Here is a 21944-nt window from a genome sequence, read left to right as displayed (position 1 = left end):
GCCCCGAGGTGAGGGACCACGGGCGGCGCACGGATCGCAAAGGCCGGCGAGCCGGCCAACGAGGGACAAGCGCCTGGCAAGGAGTCGCGCGCTGAGCCGCCGCCGCCGCTGCCGCCAGACCCCAGCCTGCGCGGGGCTCCGTGCCAGAAGGCAGCGGACAGGCCGAGTCCCAGCCCAGCAAAGCAGGGAGGGCCCCCGACGGCGACCAGCCCGGCGAGGGGCCAGCGAAGGGGGACCCGGAGGAAGGCGGCTTCACCGGAGACCCGGCAATGGCGCTCGACTTTCTGGCTGGATGCGCTGGGGGTAAGGAATTGGGCGGGTCCTGTCCGGGCGCGCGCGGGGGCCGGGGACGCCCGGTGCCCGGGGACGAGGCGTCCGGCCTGGGAGACCAGCTCACCTGCGACCTCTCGGCCCCGTGGCTTGCCCTGTGGCTGAGATTTCCTCCTCTGTAAGATGGGTTAGCTGTGCTCCTGTTTCACGGGATTCTTGTGGGCGTGAATTGACATCAGGCCCGGAGGGCCCCTAGGGCGCTGTCCACCAAGGCAACTGTCTTTTAAGTCGTTCGGACGAGCAATCTGGGGCTCGGGGATATTACCGTGGCTGCCAGGGGACCGCCAGAAGGATGCCCCACCACCCTCCTCGCCGAGGCCAGCGGACGGCGAGGCTCCGAGCCCATCTCCCTCACGCCGTTCCCCAGCCTGCGCCGACCCGGAGCAGGGTCCCCTCCCCGGGCCCAAGAAGTTTGAAACTGGCTCCACCCCGTCTCCCGCAGCCTTGTGGGTGGGGTGGGGCCGGGGGCCACCGGACGACCCCCTAGTGAGATGACCTAAAAGGCGTGGGCCTGACCCCAGGCGCCTAGTCACGCCTTGGCGCCCCGCCCCCTTCCTGAGCGGTTTTTCTGGGGAACAAACTGGGGCGGGGTGGGGGCGGGGAGCCGTGAAAGTGAAAGTCGTTCAGTCGTGTCCGACTCTTGGCAACCCCATGACCTATACAGTCCATGGGATTCTCCAGACCAGAACACTGGAGTGGGTAGCCTTTCCCTTCTCCAGGGGATCTTCCCAACCCAGGGATCGAACCCAGGTCTCCCACATTGCAGGGGGATTGTTTACCAGCTGAGCCACCAGGGAAGCCCCTGGGAGCGGGCAGAGTAGGCCCGAATCGTCGCAGGATCTAGGTCTTGGGCTCACGCGTGCATGTGCCCGATGTGGGGCACCTTCCCTGAGGCCGGGCTGCCCTGCAGCGCTGAGGCCCTGTGTCCCCCGCTGCGGACCTTGAGTCTGCGTTCTGTCTGGGCTGGCTGTGGCCTGCCTGTGGGCATCGGGCACTGGCACTTCCCTCTTTGGCCTTTAGTGTCTCTGTTTTTTCTTGTAGAGTTAATTTATTCAACAGGTATTCGCTGGGAGCCAGGTTTAGCTGTCAGGGACTCAGCAAGCTGACAGAAGTGCCAGAGGACTGGCTGAGTATCCCCAGGCCCTGCCCAGGCTCTGACACTGGGCGCTTGTCTCCTCCAGCAGGTCACCTACCCCCCAGTGACTCTAATAAAGCTCTCAGCTATCTGCCCGCCAGCGGCTCCCTGGAGGAAGAGGAGTGTGGAGAGCAGCCTTAGGCACATAAACCCCTGTGGTGCTAGCTTCCTGAGAGGAGGAGGCTGATGCAGATGGGAGTGTGCTGGGAAGTGACCCAGACGGTTACCCAATCAGGCCTCCAGGCCCCAGAGCTTTCCATCATGTTTCTTCAAGCCCACGTGCCAGAGGAGACAGGAGGGGCCAACCTCCGTGGACCAAGCTGTCAGTTTCCCCTGTCCATTCCCCTCTCTGCTATTCCCTCCCCCCACCTCCAGGGACCTCCCCTTGTGTCCTGCCACCAGGCTGTGGGCTCCTCGGGGGTCGGGGGTGGGCAGACCATTCTCTTCCCCACCCCCAGTGGGTGCTCAGTCCCAGGGCCAAGGCCCCTTCGCAGCTTCTTGAGGAGTGTGGGTTCTTACCCCAGAAAAGCAGGATCCCTTCTGTATTCACACAGGTGTACTGGGAGCGGCGGGGTTTGGGGCGGGAACACTCTTGGTAAAGTCAGACCCATCCCTCCAGACACACACGGTCAAGTCACCCTGGGCTCTTGCTCACCAGGGCCCCTGCCCATCCTCACCACGCCCACCTAGGAGAGATCCTAGCCGGGTCCTGGGTTGGGGAGCAGAGGGTACTCCACGGCTGCCAGACCTGTGGTTCTACCTGGGTCCAGGTGGACGCCTGGGGCTAGAGGTGTCTGTGTTTCCCCCGTGGTGTGCACGGAGATGGGCGAGGGTAGAAGGGACCCTCTCTCCTGGTGTTACTTGACCCAGGAGAAACCTAGGCCCTGAAAAGTGCAAGGGGGCCGCCAGGCACGTCCCTTCCCCCAGCCTCAAGGCGCTAGGGACAGTGACCTGACTGTCCCAGGCTCAGCTTTCAGAGCAGAGGGGCCGTCCAGGAACCACGTCTGGGTGGCACCCCGAGCCTGGGCCCCAGAGGTTGCCTGGTTTCCTTGGGTTTGATCTCCTCACCTGCTGGAAGCTCAGGGCAGAAATAGGCTGTTTCTGCCCCTGGGAGTGGCTCTTAATTCAGCATCCCGGGAGGAAGGAGGGTAGATCCCTTCTGATTGGCTGCGTGTGAACCACGTGTCCAACCTCGCCCTCTGGGAGGCACGGTGGGGTCTTGATTGACAGCTGCCCTGAGGCCTTGCAGGGGACTGGGTTAGAAGGGTCCCAGTACCCACTTCCACTCCCCCAAGAACTAGAATTTCAAATTCAGAAACTTTAAAACGTGAAATGAAAACGGGGGTGGGTCTCAAATGATCAAAACAAAGTGTGTCTTGAAGACCAGAAACACAAAGGTGGAAGAGCTGAGGGAAAAAAAAGACAGGCTTGCGGTATCTTTTCACCCACCTGCGAAAGTCAGGGGTTCCAGAAGGAGGAAGAGGTCTGGAGGCGATGAGTATGATGAAAAAATAATAGTGGAAATTTTCTCTGATCAGGAGTCTGCTGAGTGAAAGGGCTGAGGGCGTACCAGGTAGAGTTCTTTAAAGAAAAAAAGACACACACTTGGTATCTCCTGGTGATATTCCCCAAATCTACAGATTAAAATCTCAGCAGCTCTCTGATAGAATAAATTATTGATAAAGGTGAACAGACAGGCTGCCTGGGGATTTCTCATCTGGGGTGCTGGAAACCACAAGATTCGTGGCCGTGTCCAGAGGTAATGACCTGGGCTCAGTCCTCGCAAGAGCTCAGGACTGTCTTCCCTGATGGCATTAAAGAAACAGGTTTTGCAGATGCGTGGGAGTTCAGATGTGTTACATCTGAGGGTCGTAATCAAGAGAGGCTCCAGCGATGAGTGTAGAGACCCCAAGATGGAATAGCCCTGAGTCTCATAGGTTTTGGAGGTGAAGGTCAGTGGAACATGGGCAGGGTGGGAATGTGCTTGGGGGTAAGGTGGGGCAGTAGGGGGCAGAGAAGGCCTCCTACTCTCACCTTGTGGTGGGGCGCTGATAGTTCTTAACCCTGTTTCTACATGTGGGTTCCCTGATAGCTCAGTCGGTAAAGAATCTGCCTGCCATACAGGAGACCCTGGTTCAATTCCTGGGTTGGGAAGATCCCCTGGAGACGGGAAAGGCTACCCACTCCAGTATTCCAGCCTGGAAAATTCCATGAACTGTATAGTCCATGCGGTCACAGAGAGTTGAACACGATTGAGCAACTTTCGCTTTCACATGTAGGTTATGAGTGTTCCAAAGGAGAGGTAACTCTTAAACTTACAAGTGAACAAGCAGAAAGGAGATAAATAGTAGTTTGCCTAAACCCACAAAAATGTGGAGAGCAAAGGGGTCGTAGCCATAAAATAAGACGGAACGGTGTCAGGTCTCTTGTCTTGTCAAAACCTCAAGCTGCTTCAGACCAGGGTAGAAACCAAAACCCAGCTCGAGTTTGTTTACGGAACGTCTAAAAGTGGTAAGACGGAGTTGAAAATTAGGAACGTCACCAAACTATACCGGATACTCGTGGCCAAAAGTAAAGGAGGATTGGCAAAGCTAGTATCAAATAAGGTGGCCTTTAAGGTCTGAGGGCTTCCCTTGTGGCTCGGCTGGTAAAGACTCCGCCACAATGTGGGAGACCTGGGTTTGATCCCTGGGTTGGGAAGATCCCCTGGAGAAGGGAAAGGCTACTCACTCTAGTATTCTGGCCTGGAAAATTCCATGGACTGTATAGTCCACAAGGTCATAAAGAGTCGGACACGATTGAGTGACTTTCACTTTTAAGGTCTGAAGCATTAAACAAGGTGAAGATGACATTATATAAGGATTAAAAATACAATATGTGAAGGAGCATAATAACTCCTATTTACTTGTGGACATCCACTAACGGGGTAACCAGCTCTGATGGGGAGCAGGAGAGATGAGTGGTTAAGAAGGAGGGCTCCAGGCCCAGAAAGTTTGGGTCCAGATCTCAGCTCCACCACTTGCTGTGTGGTGTGGATATATATCACTTTTCTGTGCCTCAGTTTCCTCATCTGTAAAATGGGCTAATGGTCCTTTATATACATAAGAGAGAGAGTTGGTACACATACAAAGCTAAGAATGGTAACCAGCAGGTAGAAACATGACTGTGACTCAATGAATATTAGCCTGTTGAATTGCTATATTATACATTGAAATATAGCAATAAACACAGTAATGAATCACCAATGCAATGGACATTAACTCAGGCAAACTTCGGGAGATGGTGAGGGACAGGGAAGCCTGGCGTGCTGCAGTTCATCGGGTCACAAAGAGTCAGACACGACTGGGCGACTGAACAACAACTTAGCAATAAAAGCAGCGCTGCCAGACGTACACATGTGCAGTTCCAGGGAGGACAGCGTGGGAGTCAGTGGGGCAGTTCCCTGACCTCTCAGCCTCACTGTCCTTCCGTGAAGTGGTCTAACAAGACTGTGATTCACGGGGATGTTTGTAGCCCACACAGCACACAAGACTCTGACAGGTGCTCGTAAGCCATTCGGGGTGGCGGAGAGGGGGGCTTGTCCGTTTTGGGGAGGGTGAATCTTTACAGGTCCTAGACTGATACATAAGCAAACGAACAGAGTCATGGGCTGCCACCCTGGGCACAACGTGGCTCCCGTGCAGGGCAGGGGAGCGGTCAGCCAGCAGCTGCGATGCCTCATGTCCGGGTCAGCACTGTGGGACCGGGGGCAGCCCTGGGGAAGTTTACCTCTCAGTCCTGTACAAGTGCGGAGAGTAAGGCTCAGACGCTGAGTCTTTTGTGAGCTCAGCCAGCTGGTAAATGACAGAGGGAAGAGTCAAAGCTGGGAAAGGGGCTGACCCCAAGTCCAGAACCCCTGGAGCGCCCGACCACGCCAGGCATTTGGAGTGAAGGGAAAATTGAGAAATGGCATCGACAGCCTCCCAGGGGGCACCTTCTCTCTTTTTTTAACTTTTTATTTTATGTTGGAGTATAGCTGATTAACAGTGTTGTGAGAGTATCACATGGACAGTGAAGGGACTCAGCCATACATATCCAGGTACCCATTCTCCCCCAAACCCCGCTCCCATCCAGGCTGCCCTATAACATTGAGCAAAGGTCCCTGTGCTCCACGGGCAGTCCTTGTTGGTTATCCATTTAAATACAGCAGTGTGTGTACACATCCACCCCAAACTCCCTAACCATCCCTTCCGCTCACCCTTTCCTCCGGCAACCCTAAGTGCATTCTCTAAGTCTGTGAGTCTGTTTTGTAACGAAGTTTATTTGTATCATTTCCTTTGAGATTCCACACATAGGGGAAGTCATACAGTATTTCTCCTTCTCTGTCTGACTTACTTCACTCAGTATGACCCTCTCTAGGTCCACCATGTTGCTGCTGCACCAAGGGGCACCTTCTGTTCCCGGCAATGGGCAGCCGGGTGGAGAGAGTCACCAGCTTTGAGTCTGACAGATCCTGTCTTGGCCTTGGGATGGCCACCCTCTCTTCACCCCACCCCAAGGATCAAGGGGCTCCCGGGATGTGGCAGGCACATCCTTGCTGGACCCATGCCCCACCTGGCGGTCTCTGGGGCGTCTGGGTCACAGGCTGTCCTTTCTCCCCCCAGGTGTGGCAGGCGTGCTGGTGGGACACCCGTTTGACACGGTCAAGGTGAGTCTCATCGCCATTTTATCCTCAGGCCGTGGTGGAGGTGCAGACATTGGAGGGAAGCTTGCAGAGTTGGGGCGGCGGGATACCCCTTTCTGGTGACCATCTCAGGAGCCCTTCAAGGTCCTCCCACAGGTCAGAAGGTAGAACCAGGCTTCTCCCTGATGCCCAGGTGAGCAGCGACCTGTCCAGCGGGCCGGCCTGGCCTTTCCTCCAGGTCTGTTCCCCCGTCTCCCAGCTGGGGCTGAACTTGGAGGTCCATCCTGACGCTTGATGGAGGGACCGCCCAGAACGGGGGCATCCACCCTGTCCTCACCCAGAACGCTTCCAGACTGCTTCCTGCAGGCAAGGATTGAGAGAGAATTACAGAGAAATCACACATCAGCCTTTCCCGTGACTGCGATCCCCCCAGAGTGGTGGGCCTCACGGCTGACACGTTGCCCAGGCATTTCCTGGGAGGCTGCAGAGTGCAGCTCCAGGGAGGCGCCCCGCTCCCCGCTCCGCGAGCCCATTCCTCCACACAGTGTCAGTCCCGGGTTCCCTGATGTCTCAGTGGAAACCAAGAGAGTCCGCATTCCCAGTTAGAAACTCCCAAATAAGATCTGCCCTCTGTTTTTGGGGGTTTTGTCCTTAAACTAGCCAAGTCGTGCCCCTTCCTTGCGAGCTTCCCTAGAGCCCAGTGAACTGCAAGCAGTGGGCCCTAGGCCAGACCCTGTAGCCCGCTAAACCCTGAACTTGGCTCCTCTTCCTTCAGGGGCGAAGGTGGAGCAAAGACAAGGATGTCACCTGTAGGCAGGTTTGAGAGACCACTGTCTCCTCCTTTTTCAGGAACCTAGGTGTCCCTGGGCCGAGAACAGGTCCTGTGAAGTAGGGCTGCATTTCCTCCAGCACAGGGGTGAGGGCCCTGCCCTGAGCACTGTGCTCTGACCTTAGAAAGTTCTGTCCCGGGCACTCCTTGGTTACCCAGTGGTTAGGACTCTGCGCTTTCACTGCTGTGGGCCGGGGCCCCATCCCTGACTGGGGAACTGAGATCCCCCAAGCCACTCCAAAAGCAAACAAAAAGAGGTCTCTCTCTGGGCCGTGCGCAACTAGCTCCAGGCTCCCTGGCAGCCCACCTGCCGGTCACTTTACCCCCTGACCTGCACAGTCAGGGGCTGGCGAGATTTCCCGAGGCCTTTGGGCCCAGCACTCAGCAGTGTGGTTTGTGCTGGATTGAATTGTTAGTTCCGAAGGGCATGGGATTCCTTCTATCCCAGAAGGCAAGGCCAGGCTTTCTTGCCACGTAGTGGCCCCTGAGTCCCTCCAGGGCTGGGGGAGCCTGTCCCCACAGTGCCGTGGTCCTGTGCTGTGCGTGCCTCTCAAAGCTGCATCTAGCCCAGAAGTGTCTCTGATTCACTTCCTCTGCCCAGCTCTGCAGAGGCCTCTCTGAGCCTGGACTCGGCCAGGGCTTCTTGGGGCGCCACCCCTCCCATCCCGCCCCAGGTCAGTCCCTCCAGGCTGGGGACCACTTTGTTCTGGTGCCTCCAGCTCCCTCTGAGCTCCTGAGCCATGGCCAGCGCCCCAGGAGTAGCCTGAGCTCAACAACCTCTCCACTGCTGGGTTCCTGCCCTGCCCCACCTTACCTGGACCCTGGAGGTGGTCTTTGAGGAAATCCATTTGTAACTGTTTTTGTTTTTGCCACTGCGGCCCACCAGCCTCACCTCTGCGCAAACCTATCTTTAAAAAGCCCAGCCTTTTATTCCGAAGGGGAAAAAAAACCCACCCCTAGCCAGTCCCTACTATCACTCAAGCTGGTGACCCTTCTTGTCCACAACCCCCCATGCACTCAGACACTGTGACCTTGTTCTGATTGGAGGTAGAGATGCTCAGCTCATCTTCTTTTTCCTGGCTGTTTTGCATTATAAAAGTGAAGCATTCTTGGGACTTCCCCGGTGGTCCAGAGGCTAAGCGTCTAACGCAAGGGGCCTGGGTTTTGATCCCTGGTCAGGGAACTAGATCCCACATGCCACAACTAAGACCTGGCACAGCCAAATAAATAAATATTGAAAAATAATAATAAGCATTCTCAGTCAAAGAAAACTGGAAAACGCTGTGTTTTTTTTTAATGTGTTTTAATTAAAACACATACATACACACTTTTTTTGGTTGGCTTTCTATTACGAAAGTAATGTAGGGTGTAAAAGAATGTTCACCATAACAGACACACATAAACAAACAAAACAAAAACAAAACCAGTCCTTTATGTAACCTTCCCCCGACCCTTGTTAATGATTTCTACCAGAAAACAGACATGCGCACAGGCCCATGTATATTCCTGGTTTTTGGCAAAAGTGGGATTTACCTGCCAGTCTTGCAAGTGGTCCTGCCGCTGAAGCACACGCCTGGGAGGAGAAACGAGGCGCCCCCCACGGGAACCCCCTTCCTCTCCTAACACCTCCGGCCTCCCCTCTTCTAGGCGGCCAGCACCCTAACTCTCATCCACGGTCCAGTTTTCCCTCCTTATAAACCTCATGAACTTGGACCTGGGCTTCCAAACGCGTGAGGGGACACCCACGTTGCAGTTCCATCCACACCATCTCGTGACTGCGACCTTGGCAGTGTCCCCCCAGGTCCTTGGAACTGAAATTTGAGTCCAAAACGTGGCACACCTCCGTGGCGCCCAGAACCGCAGCCACTGCCCTCGGACACAGCGCCTCCACACGCGTTTCTCTGGGCAGGTCGTCTTCTGGCCCATGGACGTCACTGGACGTGGCAGTCCCTAGGGGCGCGGTGTCTGAGCCCTCTCTCACCAGAGAGCAGCCGCCCCGGGTGGGGGTGGGGGCGGGGCGGCCGGGGGCTGGCCTCGGGGGTCCCGGGCCTGGATGTGATGTTGAAATTTTGTGTTGCTTTAACTGCCTTTACTTTCTGAGCTAGGGGCTGTCTCCGTCCATAGCAAAATGTAACTTTGTTGTAGATGAGCGTAAGCCTCATCCCGGAGAGCCTAGTAAGTACAGACCAGGTGAACCCAACGCTTCCCTTCTCTGTCCAAACCAGGCCCCTGGCCTGGCCCCGCCCCACCACCCCACCCACCAGACTGCCCCCCGAGACTGGCCCGGGCAGGGAGGGTATGAAACGACCCTGGGTCCAAGCACAGGTCCCGGGGTGGGGGCCTGGGGGCTGGTTGAGAAAAAGTAGCCCCGTCTCGATCAGGGGTTCTTTATGTGGGATCTCCCAGCCCTGGTGGGGGGACGCTGGGAGCCTCCTGGGGTTGGTGTGTAAATGACCAACTTTTCCAGGGGTGGGTCCACGAATCCTCCAATGAGATCCTGCTACCCCCAAGTGTTAAAAACCTCAACTCTAAATTCTATAAGACTCGGGCCACATTTTACCCCAGAATCCCAGACGGCGGGTGCCCATCCCAGCCCTCAGGGGTCAGACACAAAGGGGAGATCCCCTGCAGCCTCTTATGGGACCCGAGCTGGCCCGAGCCTGGGCGTGAAAACAAGTCCAGCCTGCTAAGATGTCACTGGGGTGTCTGAAAGTCTGACCCACAGAGGGCAGGGCCCAGCTCCATTTCACATCATCTCTGCTGACACGGCCTCCTTGATGCCGGTGTCAGGGGCCACAGGAGGAAAAGCCAGTCCTCCAGAGACCCCCAGACGTCGAAGGGGAAGTGGGAAACCTCCCATCACAGAAGCAACCTGAGGCAGAGCTCATGGTGTTATGATGCCCTCGGTGTTCTTGAGTGGCTCCGCTTTCCTCCTCCGAGCTGGCAGCCAGGGTGGGGAGGGGTGCTGGGGTGGGCAGCGGCCTCTCAGAGTGGTGGCCGCCAGCGTTGAGGTCCCCGTGTCGACGTGAGGTTTCTTTTTTGCTTACATTTTTTTTTCTGTAAGTGCTTTAGCCAGCACCCTCAACCCCACCCTGGCCCCGACCAACACAGCCACTCATGTCCCTGGAGAGGACAGCCTTGACCGAGTTGCAGAATCTCTCTGAGCCTCAGCCTTCCCATCTTTGAAACAGGAGTGACCCCAACCCCACTTTGGCCAGTGATCACAACAGAGCCCCTCTCCACTGCCCTGCACGGAGGGGCGCTCACACCACGGCCAGGGCTGTAGTGGGGGTCATGTCTGAGTCAGAGCTGAGCCCAGGGCTGAACCTAGCTCACCTGCCTCCCCCAGACACAGGAAGAAAAGATGCTCCCGCTCTGACCCTGGGGTATGAGTATCAAGGACTGAGACAAGCTCTCTGTGGACAAAGAGTGCTTTCACAGCGAGGTTCTGGGCTGCTGGGGTCCGAGGGCCCCCGAGCTGCTGACGTGGTCCCAAGGAGGCGGCCAGCGGCTCTCCAGTCACTGCTTTGCTAACTCATGACCACTGCCCTCCCCAGGGGCCACCGGCAGAAACCAAGGGGAAGGCCCACAAGGCCCAAGGCTCCTCACTGATAGCACCCAGTGGGCATTCCCAGCCCCGATGCGGAGAGTGTGGTGGAGTGTTAAGCCTGGACACCCCGTGGGCATCAGCCAGGACTTGCTTCCGGGACAGTGGGAGGTCTCGGGAGATGCCTTAGGCCCCACTGTCAGTACCTCGAGCGGAGATAGTGAACAGGGGTCTTAAGGATCCCCACCCTTCTGCAGCTGGCTGTCTCCGTGACTGTTTGTCCACGGACAGCCCTCCCTAAAAACGGCACAGACACCCAGCCTCCCTCCCCGGGATTCCAAAAGCCACAGAAAGCCCCCTGGCTCCCTGCCTCATGGGTCCAGCCTCAGGCCTCCTGGCGAGTCTCCCCGGGGGTTCTGCGTGCCGGCAGCAGAGAGCTGGGCACTCTGACTCCACGCGGCCATCTTTCTTACACTGGGCCCTCCTTCCAGGTGCGGCTTCAGGTCCAGAGTATGGAGAAGCCCCAGTACCGAGGGACCTTGCACTGCTTCCAGGCCATCATCAGGCAGGAGAGCGTGAGTGCCTGGGGCCCGTGGAGGTGGGGCGGGGCGCCGGCCTCAGCATTGTCTCTTCCTTGCTGCGGGCCTGGACCACAGGGGGCTTCCCTGACAGCTCAGTTGGTAAAGAATCCGCCTGCAATGCTGGAAACCCCAGTTCGATCCCTGGATCAGGAAGATCCGCTGGAGAAGGGAAAGGCTACCCACTCCAGGATTCTTGGGCTTCCCTGGTGACTCAGCTGGTAAAGAATCCACCTGCAATGCGGGAGACCTGGGTTTGACCCCTGGGTTGGGAAGATCCCCTGGAAAAGGGAACAGCTACCCACTCCAGTATTCCAGCCTGGAGAATTCCATGGACTGCAGTCCATGGGGTCGAAAAGAGTGGGACACGCCTGAGCCACTTTCACTTTCTTTCACTGGACCACAGGAGGTGGAGCAGGGCACACCGCCTCTGCCATGCTGTGCTCCCTGGAGCACAGAGCGGGGAGAAGAGGCGGTGGGCAACTCCGGGGCACATCCAGACTTGGAAACAGGAGGGCGGGAGTGCCCGGGCCTCTCAGATTAAGAACCTGGGTTCTGATCAAATTCTGCTTGGTTCTCATGAGCAGCTGAGGTGGGCCCGGGCAGCCACCACCTGCATGGAGGGTCCCCTGGGGAGGTGGGCTTGGGCAGCTCTATAGACTCCAAGCGGGAGCGCACCTGACGCCTCTCTGTGCGCCCCGCAGGTGCTGGGCCTGTACCGAGGCCTGGGGTCGCCGCTCCTGGGGCTGACCTTCATCAACGCGCTGGTATTCGGCATGCAGGGCAACACCCTGCGGGCGCTGGGCCGGGACTCGCCACTGAACCAGTTCCTGGCAGGCGCGGCGGCCGGGGCCATCCAGTGCGTCATCTGCTGCCCCATGGAGCTGGCCAAGACGCGGCTGCAGCTGCAGGAGGCGGGCCCGGCGCGCACCTACCGCGGGCCCCTGGACTGCCTGGCGCAGATCTACCGGCAGGAGGGCCTGCGCGGCGTCAACCGGGGCATGGCGTCCACGCTGCTGCGCGAGACCCCCAGCTTCGGCGTCTACTTCCTCACCTACGACGTGCTGACTCGCGCACTGGGCTGTGAGCCGGGCGACCGCCTGCTGGTGCCCAAGCTGCTGCTGGCGGGTGGCACGTCAGGCATCGCGTCCTGGCTCTCCACCTACCCCGTGGATGTGATCAAGTCGCGGCTGCAGGCCGACGGGCTGCAGGGCACGCCGCGCTACCGGGGCATCGTCGACTGCGTGCAGCAGAGCTACCGCGACGAAGGCTGGCGCGTGTTCACACGGGGGCTGGCCTCCACGCTGCTGCGCGCCTTCCCCGTCAACGCGGCCACCTTCGCCACCGTCACCGTGGTGCTCAGCTACGCACGCGGCGAGGAGGCCCGGCTTGAGGGCGATGCTGGGTCCGCCACCCTGGCCCAGCCCTCCAGCCTGTGATGCCCCCCGCCCCACCTTCCCCGGGGCGGTTTTTCCAAAACGCAGCCCAGGCTCTTCCAGAACTGTAAATGGGTCCCCTGCCGACCGCCCTGCCCCAGACACCCAAGACCCCATGGACTGTGGGCTCAGTCAGACCTGGGTTGAATTTCACTCCTCAGCTGGGTGGGCCTTGGCTACAGTATTTGACCTCCTTGGTTTTTCTCCACTGCAAAATGGGGACCCTGTTCCCCGTGTTGTACTGTCGGGAAGCTCAGAGATGCTGCCTGTGGGGCACCCAGCCTGGCACTGTTACTGGCTTCTGGAGTCTTCCAGAAGCCCAGCCAACACTCCAACCCTTCCCTGGGATCCTGCCCACACCTTGTTGGGGGGGGGGGGGTGGCGGTCTCTGAAGACCCACCAGTGGGCTTGCCAGGGACTCATTAACTGAACTCCTCCACCTGGCAGAGCTCCAGGGATACTTCTAGGCCACTGTCCGGTCTGCGTTAGGGACAGAGGGGCAACTCGGGGGCCTTCTGGGATCCCAGAACTGAACCCTCTTGCCAGCACACCCCAGCTTCTCCGAGTTGCAAGACTGGTAATACCGCTACTCCTGCCACTCCCACTGGAGGGTAACCTGGGGACTACTAAAAAGCCATGGAACCTTCTGGAAGGTCCACATTACCTTAGGACCTGGGGTTGGGGAGCAGGCACAGGTCAGTGGAAGGGGAGATCTCCACAGTTAAACAGAGCCATGGCAAGGGGGAGTCTTTCCACTCTCTGGGCCTCAGGCTGCCCATCTGTGACGTCATGACGCAACTGATGTCTGCAGCTCAGGCCCACTGCCAACAGTCAGGGTTCCCCGAGGTTTGCAGAGGGGTCGGCAGGGAGAACCTGTGGGATCCCTGAGCCCTGGGAAATGGTGTCTTTCCCAGGCAGTCAGTCTCAATGCTGTGTTCCTGTGAGTCCAGGCGGGGCCTGTAAGTGGGCACAGGTCTGACCAGTTTGGGCCCCTCCAGGCCAAAGGACATCTGCACCCACATGACCGGGGCTGTCACTAGAAACCAGCCGGTGGTGTGAGCTCTGGCAGCCTGGGTACAGCTGGCACATCGTGGCCGTGAGACCGGACAGGGAAGCGAATACTTTTGCACAAGCTGGAGGTGACTGTGGCCGCCACAGTGATTGGAGGTGACTGGCCCTACTCCTGGGAGGTGGGCTGTGCTCAAGGAAGCCAGGATGACCCTCCCCCCAGTCCCTCCACCCCCTTACCCCCACCCCCACGTGGCATCATTGTTGTACAGAAACCTCTGAGGGAATAAAGTGCTCTTTGTTTTTTTAAGAGAGAGAGGTTTCATTTGTGTATCACAGAAGAAGGGGGTTCACCCCCACCCCCTCACTGGAGTCAGAGGGGCCAGTTTGGTGGTTGGCCTGACCTGGGCCAGCGACAGGGCACCTCCAGACCCTCAATTTCCTCGTCTACAAAATGGGGCTAATGGAGGCGTGAGGGGCGGACTGAGTCAAGGCGTGAGGGGCTGGGTGCAGCCTCAGCCAGGCAGTGAGTGCGTCTCCGTGTCTGTTGCGACCCAGGGAGGGGAGGCCCGTCCCTGCCCAGTGGGAGGGTAGGCAGGGCACGAGCTGTGTGCCTTGAGCTCTCTGGAAGGACTGAGGTGGGAGGGCTCCAGGTACCCTAGCTGAGGCCAGAATCCGGAGGAGAGAAGGGTGCAGCAGAGCTCAGCGGGGAGGATGGACTTGTCCTTCTAAGCTTGGACCTAGACTAACCTAAGGATCCCTGAGGGCTTCCTGAAGGAGGCCTCGCGTGCCAGAGGGGTGTCTTCCTGTCCACCCACGCCCACCTCTGCTCAGCCTCCCAGATTCAATCTGGGCCACCCTGGGTCTCCACAGCTCTGAGCCTGGAGACTCCTTCCAACCGCTGAGCCAAAAACCTCTGCCCCGCAGCAGAGGAGAGAAGCGATCTGGAGAGAGAGGCCCAGCTTACCCCCAGGAGCGCTCCAGGGCTCCTTTGCCCTTACACCCCGCCAATCCCCCATACCAGCCTGTGACATCAGGCTCGTCTGCAGTCCCAGGACAGGAGGGCAGGGAGGAGCTGGCTGATGACCCCAGGCCGGGTGTCCTCAGACAGGTTAACCCAGGAGGGCCCCCACGCCCCAGTCCTCAGCAGCGGCTCCTTCCCCAGTGAGGTCCTGCTGCCTCTCATTTTTCTTTCCTCTGAAAGAGACCAGGCAGAGGCTAAAGGCGGGGTCCTCGCTCCCACCCTTGCTGCTGCTGCTGCTGCTAAGTCGCTTCAGTCGTGTCCAACTCTGTGCGACCCCGTCGACAGCAGCCCACCAGCCTCCCCCATCTCTGGGATTCTCCAAGCAAGAACACTGGAGTGGGTTGCCATTTCCTTCTCCAATGGATGAAAGTGAAAAGTGAAAAGTGAAAGTGAAGTCACTCAGCCGTGTCCGACTCTTAGTGACCTCATGGACTGCAGCCTACCAGACTCCTCCATCCATGGGTTTTTCCAGGCAAGAGTACTGGAGTGGGGTGCCATTGCCTTCTCCACCCTTGCTGCCGATGGTTAAACAGCAAGTCAGGCGAGAGGAGGGTTTAGGAGAGGTGTCGGGTTTACACGGGTCTTTTGACATTTTGTTTTCTCCCTGATCTGAATTTTATTTATTTCCTTACTAACGTGGTAAAAAGTAAAAAATGCAAGCGGAACCCAGGCTGTGCAGTGAGGAGGAACACCTAGCTCCTGCCTCTTCCTGGCTGTGCGTCCCTCCCGGGGCATTTCAGGCAAGTCCCAGCACGCGGGAACATCCTCTCTCCTGGGGCAAAGCCTGGCCCAGGTCCTGACGGTTCCGTTCTTCACTGTCTTCAGCCAGCAGTTATCTTGGAGACTGGAGATTGTAGCAGTTTCCATGGCTGCCGTAACAATGGCCCACAGACCGCGTGGCTAAAACAACAGGCATTTATTCTCTTAGCTTCTGGAGGCCAGAAGTGTGAAATTCAGGCATCAGCAGTGTTGGTTGCTTCTGGAGAGCCTGAGCAGGAATCTCTCCTGGCCTCTTCCAGCACCTGGTGGCCGGCAGTCCTTGGCTTGTAGGTACGATGCTGCAGTCTCCGCCTCCATCCTCAAGTCGCCTTTTCCCCTGTGGGTCTGTTGTCTTTTTTGTTGCTTTTTTGCCTGCACCACCTGGCTTGCAGAATCTTAGTTCCCTGACAGGGATCGAACCTGGGCACCCCAGCAGTGAAAGCCTGAAATCTTAACCACTGGACTTCCAGAGAATTTCCCTGTCCTCTTTTCAGGAGGACATCAAGCGTTGGCTTAAGGACCCACCTACTCCAGGATGACCTAACTAATAACACCTGCAAAGACTATTGTCAAATAAGGTCACATTCACAGGCACCGGGGGTGAGGAGCTCACTGTGTCTTTCCTGGGGACTCAATTCAACCCACAACAGACATCTTTCCTTATCAGTGTGTTCCAGCTGGCCACGTTTTTGTTAACAGCTGCATGGCATTTCATCCGGTGACCATTTCTTACTTTATTCTTCAGCTACAACAAAGGTCTGTCTAGTCAAAGCTATGGTTTTTCCAGTAGTCATGTGTGGATGTGAGAGTTGGACTATAAAGAAGGCTGAGCCCCGAAGAGTTGAAGCTTTTGAACTGTGGTGTTGGAGAAGACTCTTGAGAGTCCCTTGGACTGCAAGGAGATCAGTCCTGGGTGTTCACTGGAAGGACTGATGTTGAAGCTGAAACTCCCAATACTGTGGCTACCTGATGTGAAGAGCTGACTCATTTGAAAAGACTCTGATGCTGGGAAAGATTGAGGTCAGGAGGAGAAGGGGACGACAGAGGATGAGATGGTTGGATGGCATCCTCGACTCAATGGACATGAGTTTGAGCAAGCTCAGAGAGTTGGTGATGGACAGGTAGGCCTGGTGTGCTGCATTCCATGGGGTCCCAAAGAGTCGGACACGACTGAGCGACTGAACAACATGGGCAAAAGCCCCTTGTCCCACAGAGCTAGCTGGGGCCCTCACGGCCCTTATGGGTGGTGGGTTCTTGTGACTGCAGGGACAATAGGTCAGCCCTTGGCACACACACCCCCTTTAATGCTCCTAACAGCTCTTGAAGTTGGCACTGGTGCCCTCATTTTGCAACAGAGGACACCATATGGGGGGCCTGTCTAGAGTCAGGACACCAGGGGGTGCTGGGGCCGGAGCCCCAAGGCCCTACAGGTCCACAGCCCCCACTGCGTCCCTGCCCCTGTCCGGGCCAGCCTCCACCCACCGGCGGGAGCTTCACAGGAGCCAGGAGCAGCCTGGGCTGTGCCCTGGCCTCTGATGGCCGACTCCTCAGTTCCGTGGCTGGAGTGGAGTTCAAGCCACAGAGCCGCCCGGGACAGGGCCAGCTTCACTCTGTGTCAGCCTTGGCCTCAAGTTCTGTCCTGCAGGGGCGCCCAGGCCTGGACCTCCTAACACCCACCTGTGTCCCCGGTCATAGTGTCCGTGATCAGGGCATACCCCTGAAGGCCGTTGGGAACGGAGCCTATGCAGACCCTCGCTCAGACCCTGGAACCTACCCTCTCCCCACCCCCACCCCCCACACATATACACACCAGGTTGGGTTTTTCTAGACGAGTCAGGGGTGAAGGAAGGCAAGCATGCAGGAGATAATGAAGCCCAGACGTGGGGCTGAGAGGCCAGTGGTGATGGGTGATCTGCTGGGAGCCTGCAGGCTGAGGAAGTGACCGTCACAGAGCAGGGCCCCCAGGGGACAGCCTGGAGGGGGCAGGTGTCCGTGAAGACAAAGCCATGGGGGGGGGGGGGCAGCCACGGGCAGGGGTGGGATCATCAGGAGGAAGCAGGCAAGGCACAGGCAGGCCGGATGGCGACAGACGGACCATCCCGGGGCAGACGCTGAGGTCCCCGGCACTGGAGTCGGGTGACTGCCGCAGAGTGGGGCTCGGAAAGGGATGAGCAGCCCACCCCCTGGCCTGGGGCTTTCTCCGCCCCCTTCACTGAAGCCTCCTCCTCTCCCACCCTCACGGTACCAGCCCCTGACCTCATCCAGGGTAATCCGGCTTCCTGGGGCCACTGCTCCCCCTGCTGCACTCCATGGGCAGGTGTCCCCCCTCCCTGATCTGGGGGCAGCCCCAGGCCTTGATCAGAGGGCCCCTCCTGCACGCCTATGCTCCCCTCCAACCCAGGCAGCCCTACATGGGGTGTCCTCCTGGGGGACAGTCCAGCAGCCCCAGCCCTGCCCCAACCCTGCCTTTGGCCCCCCATTGGCAAGGGTCTCTTCTTCCTAAATTCTGTCTCTTCCTCCTAAATTCCCCGAGGTTGACTTCCGGCCCCCAGCTGCCCCTCCTCCTGGCGGAGAGGTCCCCCATCTTCCTCTGAGGAAAAGGAGGCTCCCAGGGCCAAGGTCATGTGCCCTTGGTTAGGCAGAATGCCCAGGCCTGTGCAACCAGGCTGCCCTCCCCTTGCGCCAGGCTGGGGTCCTCCTGCAGGCCGGGGGATCGGCCGCCGGCGGGACCGCGGGAGGAAGGGTGAGCACCCACACCCCTCATCCTGGACTTCGTGGGGCCCGCAGGCCGGCCCCGGGGGGCCAGCGCCTGCGCTGAGGCGGAGGGGCCCTAACTTGCTCGGCCGTGATTGGGCCCCGGAAACCACTCTGCACCTCGAGGGGCCCAGCATCTCGACGCCGCGCATCCGCGCGCACTCGGCGCCGCCCTGCCCGCTGGAGTGACGAGGGCAGTGCCCCCCACCCCCTACCGCCCGCGGCTGGGATGCTCCCAGGCGGAGACGTAGAACTGAGCGAAGCCTGCGTGGGATGTGGGCCCAGAGCCGAGCTCTGCCAGAGCAGAGCCGGGAGGTGCGGGGAGTCAGCGAGCTGAACTGCAGACGGGCTCTGGCCACCAGCTCCTGGGACGCTCGCTACCCCTCGGGGCAGGAGGTGATGGAAGCAGCGATGTAGGACCAGATGGCAGGCCATTCCTCAGGGGCCTGCTCTGAGGCTGCGCTCCCTCCCGGCCCCTTCCTCTTTTCACAGTACGTCCCAGATCTCTCTCCTGCCCTTTCCTCTACCAGATGTAATCCAAGTCCCGTTAGTGCCCTGCAGTCAGCACCTGACCCACCACGGTGTTCAGTGGCTGAGTGAGTAAACCTGCCAATTCGACAGGGAAGCTTTGGAAACGAGAAACTCCAAGAGGGAGGGGAGGAGAGGGTGGAAAAGTAGGTCGAGGCTGGGGCTTAGGATTTTATCGGATTGGGTAGGAACAGGGAGTCCCAGTAGCTTCTGGTGAAGTGGCAACCCCCACCCTGGAGACTGGCATAGTTGCCGAAGGCAGGCCAGAGGGGAGCGGCCGGGGCCAGACCTAGGAGCTGAAACCGCTGGCAGAGAGCCAGACCCAAGACCAGGATCTGCTCTAGAGCCAGAGAGGCTGATGAGCTGGAAGCCGGGAGGCCGTGGCGTCCCACTGCAGACAGGGACCAGGGATTCTTTAGAGAGGTGGGTGGAGATGAACTGTGGCAAGCAGAGTGCAGTGGAAGTCAGGTAGCCTGAGTCACTGACATTGCCAGTGACCCTCATCCATGGCACGAGTGATCTACGGAATTCCTCCAAGGGCAGTCTGGAGGATTTAACTGAGAAGGTGTTCACAGTGCCGGGTGTGGTCCTGAGCCCAGCCCTCAGTGTTATTACAGCCGGGTGGAGGTATGGGCCCAAGCAAAGGAGGGACGCACAGGAAGCAGCTCCAAAGCCCCAGCACCCCCAGGTCTTTCCTACCTCAAACCTGAAGATGCACACACTCTTTCACATGGCTGCTCCTCGCCAACAGCTGGACCTCAGACCTTCCCTCGGCAGTTCTGTGCCTCATTCGGGCCTGGACTCGCCCCCTCCAAAGAGGAGGCAAAGTCATGTGAATTAAGGGGTAACAATAAACCCCGATCTGCAGTCCAGCAGTCAACAGGACCCTAGCTGGACGAGGGTAGGGCTGAGTATTTTGTTCCCCTGCCCCCAAAGCCGATCAAGCTCTCTATGTTTACCAAGCCTTAGAGTCTATCCCAGTTAGGAATAAGGTGTTGTGTTTTTTTTGTTTTTTTTTTTTGGCAGGGAGCTTCCAGAACTAACAGTGAAGGTCATGCAAATTTCATTTGGATGTGCTTTCTAAAAAGTGGGTGAGGGGGCTTCCCTGGTGGTCCAATGGTTAAGACGGGACCTTACAGCCACTTGTACTGTGTAATGAAACTCAGCAACAGACGGCTTAGAGATCCAGGAACAAACAAGAACCACAGGCATTGAAAAGCTTAACAACATTATGCATTTATTATATTTTATAGAGCCATGTTACACATGCTTGGTGCTTCAAACTGAGTTATCATTAAATGTTTTTCTGGATGCAAAGCCATCTGATGCTTGATGCGGATGCCTTAAATACTATAATATTTCTGCATCTATGACCTATGAGCTAAGGAAAAACCAAGGACAATTCCAGAAATGGCAAACAACATTTAAGAAAAAGATGTACATGAGACGCAATGCCAAGTCCTTGAGCCAGGGCCCACAGAAGTTACCGGAAAGTGAATAAAAACAGAATTGTTTTATGAAGATAGCTTGACCCATCACCATCTGTTGATAAGAGCCTCATATCAGTTATGGATGTTATAGAAAAAAGCTGTTTGGTACTGATGCCCTTTCCACCTCCATACTGTATGCAGACAGTGAGCAAGCCCCCAGACAGATCAGCAATCAGAATATAGCATAGCAGCCGGCCCCTTCCTGTGACATCCCAGTGCTCCTTCGGTCTTTAATCAATGAAAAGCAATCAATCTGATCAAACTTGACATTTTGCGGGAAATCAATCATCTTGCTTTAGATGGATGTGATGCCACCACACTCACCTCCCTGCAGACTCCCCGAATGCGGGCTAAAGACACGAGGGCCAGGGCGACAAGTCTGGAGAGTTTGGCTTGCCGCCTGACCTCAAGCCCAGGTTCTACTTCAACATTCCCTTCTGGTTGGAGAGGGGCGGATCAAGTGTGTCCACGGTATGCTGCCCGCCCCTCCCTTCAGGTCTCCATCAAACATCCTCTCGCACTCCGGGGGGTACTAGGCCTTCCGCGGAACACGCCCACTCGTGGAGGGCCCGCCCCTCCTGCCTGCTGCCTACGCTCTTAAGGGCCCCGCACTGACTCGGCCTTCAGGCAACCCAGGAACCTGAGCACAGTGCACATGGTCCAAGCAGTTAACAACTCAAGGTGCATCAACGTCGGGAAGCTAGGGTGCAGACCTAGCCAGCCATGCAGTCGAATGCTTCTATGCAGGCGCGAGGATTTCCGCGGGCACGTTCTGGAAAGCGGAAGAGCAGACCGTGGAGCGCGTGACCTCGGCCGCGAGGAAGCACAGCTCGGGGGTTGAGCCTCCTCCGTGACCTCCTGGGGTCAAAGGAGCGCACCCCCGCAGTCCTGAGCTCTGACAGGTGCTGCAAAGGCACCGAGGCCAAGGGGAGCCAGACAAAGGGCTCTGCGGTCCGACAGGCGCCGGGGAAGCTAGGCGAAGGCCGCCCAGAGACGGGCTCGCGCAGTGGACAGAGGCCTTGCAGGCACCGAGGGGGCCCCGGGGAGCCGTCTCGGCCCTCACCACCGCTCTGACTTCTGGGATCCTTGTTTCTGCCGGTGGTCAGATGTCAAGAAGATGGAACTGAGGACCAATAATGTGGCCTTGCTAAGCATGCTGACCCCGAGATAAGAGGAAACAGGGTACAGGGAGCGACCCTCGTTCTCTGCCTGTAGCGGTCCTGGGGTGGATCACCAGGTTTCCAACTCAAAACCGGAGAGGGCCAGGTCTTCCTGCGTCGCTGACACACATCCTGGGGCGAAGGTACAGTAGCTAAGTCTGGCTAAGGGCGGGCGAGCCGGAGTAAACCTATCGACAGCGCTTCAACGGCCTCGGTCTATCGAGGCCTCTTGCTGAAGGACGGACTCTCCTCTATTAAGGAGAAACCAACTAGAACTCGGCAACATCCACTCCGCAACATCCGCAGACCTCCAGCGGAGCATCCCAATGGTTTTCTTTTTACTCAAATTTAACAAAATAATCGACATTTAAAAGAATGTACATGATAACCAAATTTTTAAAAAAATCTCAATTTTCCTCAAATCCACAGGCCTTGAATCTAAGTACAGCACACAAACACCTATGAGACCAACAGTGAGCTCAAGGTCACCTTGGAAAATAGAGGTCACTCTGGGGCGACAGTTCTTCATACAAATACTATGCTTCCCCCTAAACCCCCACCACCAAAAAAGGGGGAAAATATAAGAAATCCAAAAATAGAAAACAACATCTTGTTAAATGTAAACTTACCCTCTGAAGTTTTTATATTACATATGCTAGAAACATGCATTTATTTCAGCTCAGATGTAAGAAAATATGTATCA

The 21944-nt window shown here is 57.4% G+C and overlaps 1 protein-coding gene across 2 annotated transcripts; it reads left to right on the top strand.

Annotated features, from left to right (window-relative positions):
* Positions 1-59: 59 nt before the first annotated feature.
* Positions 60-13799, top strand: SLC25A29 (solute carrier family 25 member 29). 2 transcript variants are annotated; one of them, XM_052659703.1, is made up of 5 exons: positions 272-303; positions 6109-6152; positions 9063-9132; positions 10996-11079; positions 11787-13799. In XM_052659703.1, the coding sequence occupies exons 3-5, from the start codon at positions 9103-9105 to the stop codon at positions 12519-12521; spliced, it is 849 nt and encodes a 282-aa protein (XP_052515663.1). In that variant the 5' UTR covers positions 272-303; positions 6109-6152; positions 9063-9102; the 3' UTR covers positions 12522-13799. The 2 variants fall into 2 exon arrangements, with proteins under 2 accessions (XP_052515662.1, XP_052515663.1); XM_052659702.1 differs by lacking the exon at positions 9063-9132 and having other exon boundaries at positions 60-303.
* Positions 13800-21944: the final 8145 nt, after the last annotated feature.

Source organism: Budorcas taxicolor, chromosome 21, assembly GCF_023091745.1.
Source record: "Budorcas taxicolor isolate Tak-1 chromosome 21, Takin1.1, whole genome shotgun sequence".
Lineage (NCBI taxonomy): Eukaryota > Metazoa > Chordata > Mammalia > Artiodactyla > Bovidae > Budorcas > Budorcas taxicolor.
Note: the sequence above shows the minus strand (reverse complement) of the source record. Positions and strands in the feature narration are given on the sequence as shown.

What these genes read in the sequence shown, in the direction of transcription:
- SLC25A29 (XM_052659702.1), top strand. Translation starts at nt 270, where the DNA reads ATGGCGCTCGACTTTCTGGCTGGATGCGCTGGGG. An exon ending in ACCCGTTTGACACGGTCAAG is followed by an intron (nt 6,153 to 10,995) that starts GTGAGTCTCATC and finishes CCCTCCTTCCAG; the next exon opens with GTGCGGCTTCAGGTCCAGAG. An exon ending in CCATCATCAGGCAGGAGAGC is followed by an intron (nt 11,080 to 11,786) that starts GTGAGTGCCTGG and finishes TGCGCCCCGCAG; the next exon opens with GTGCTGGGCCTGTACCGAGG.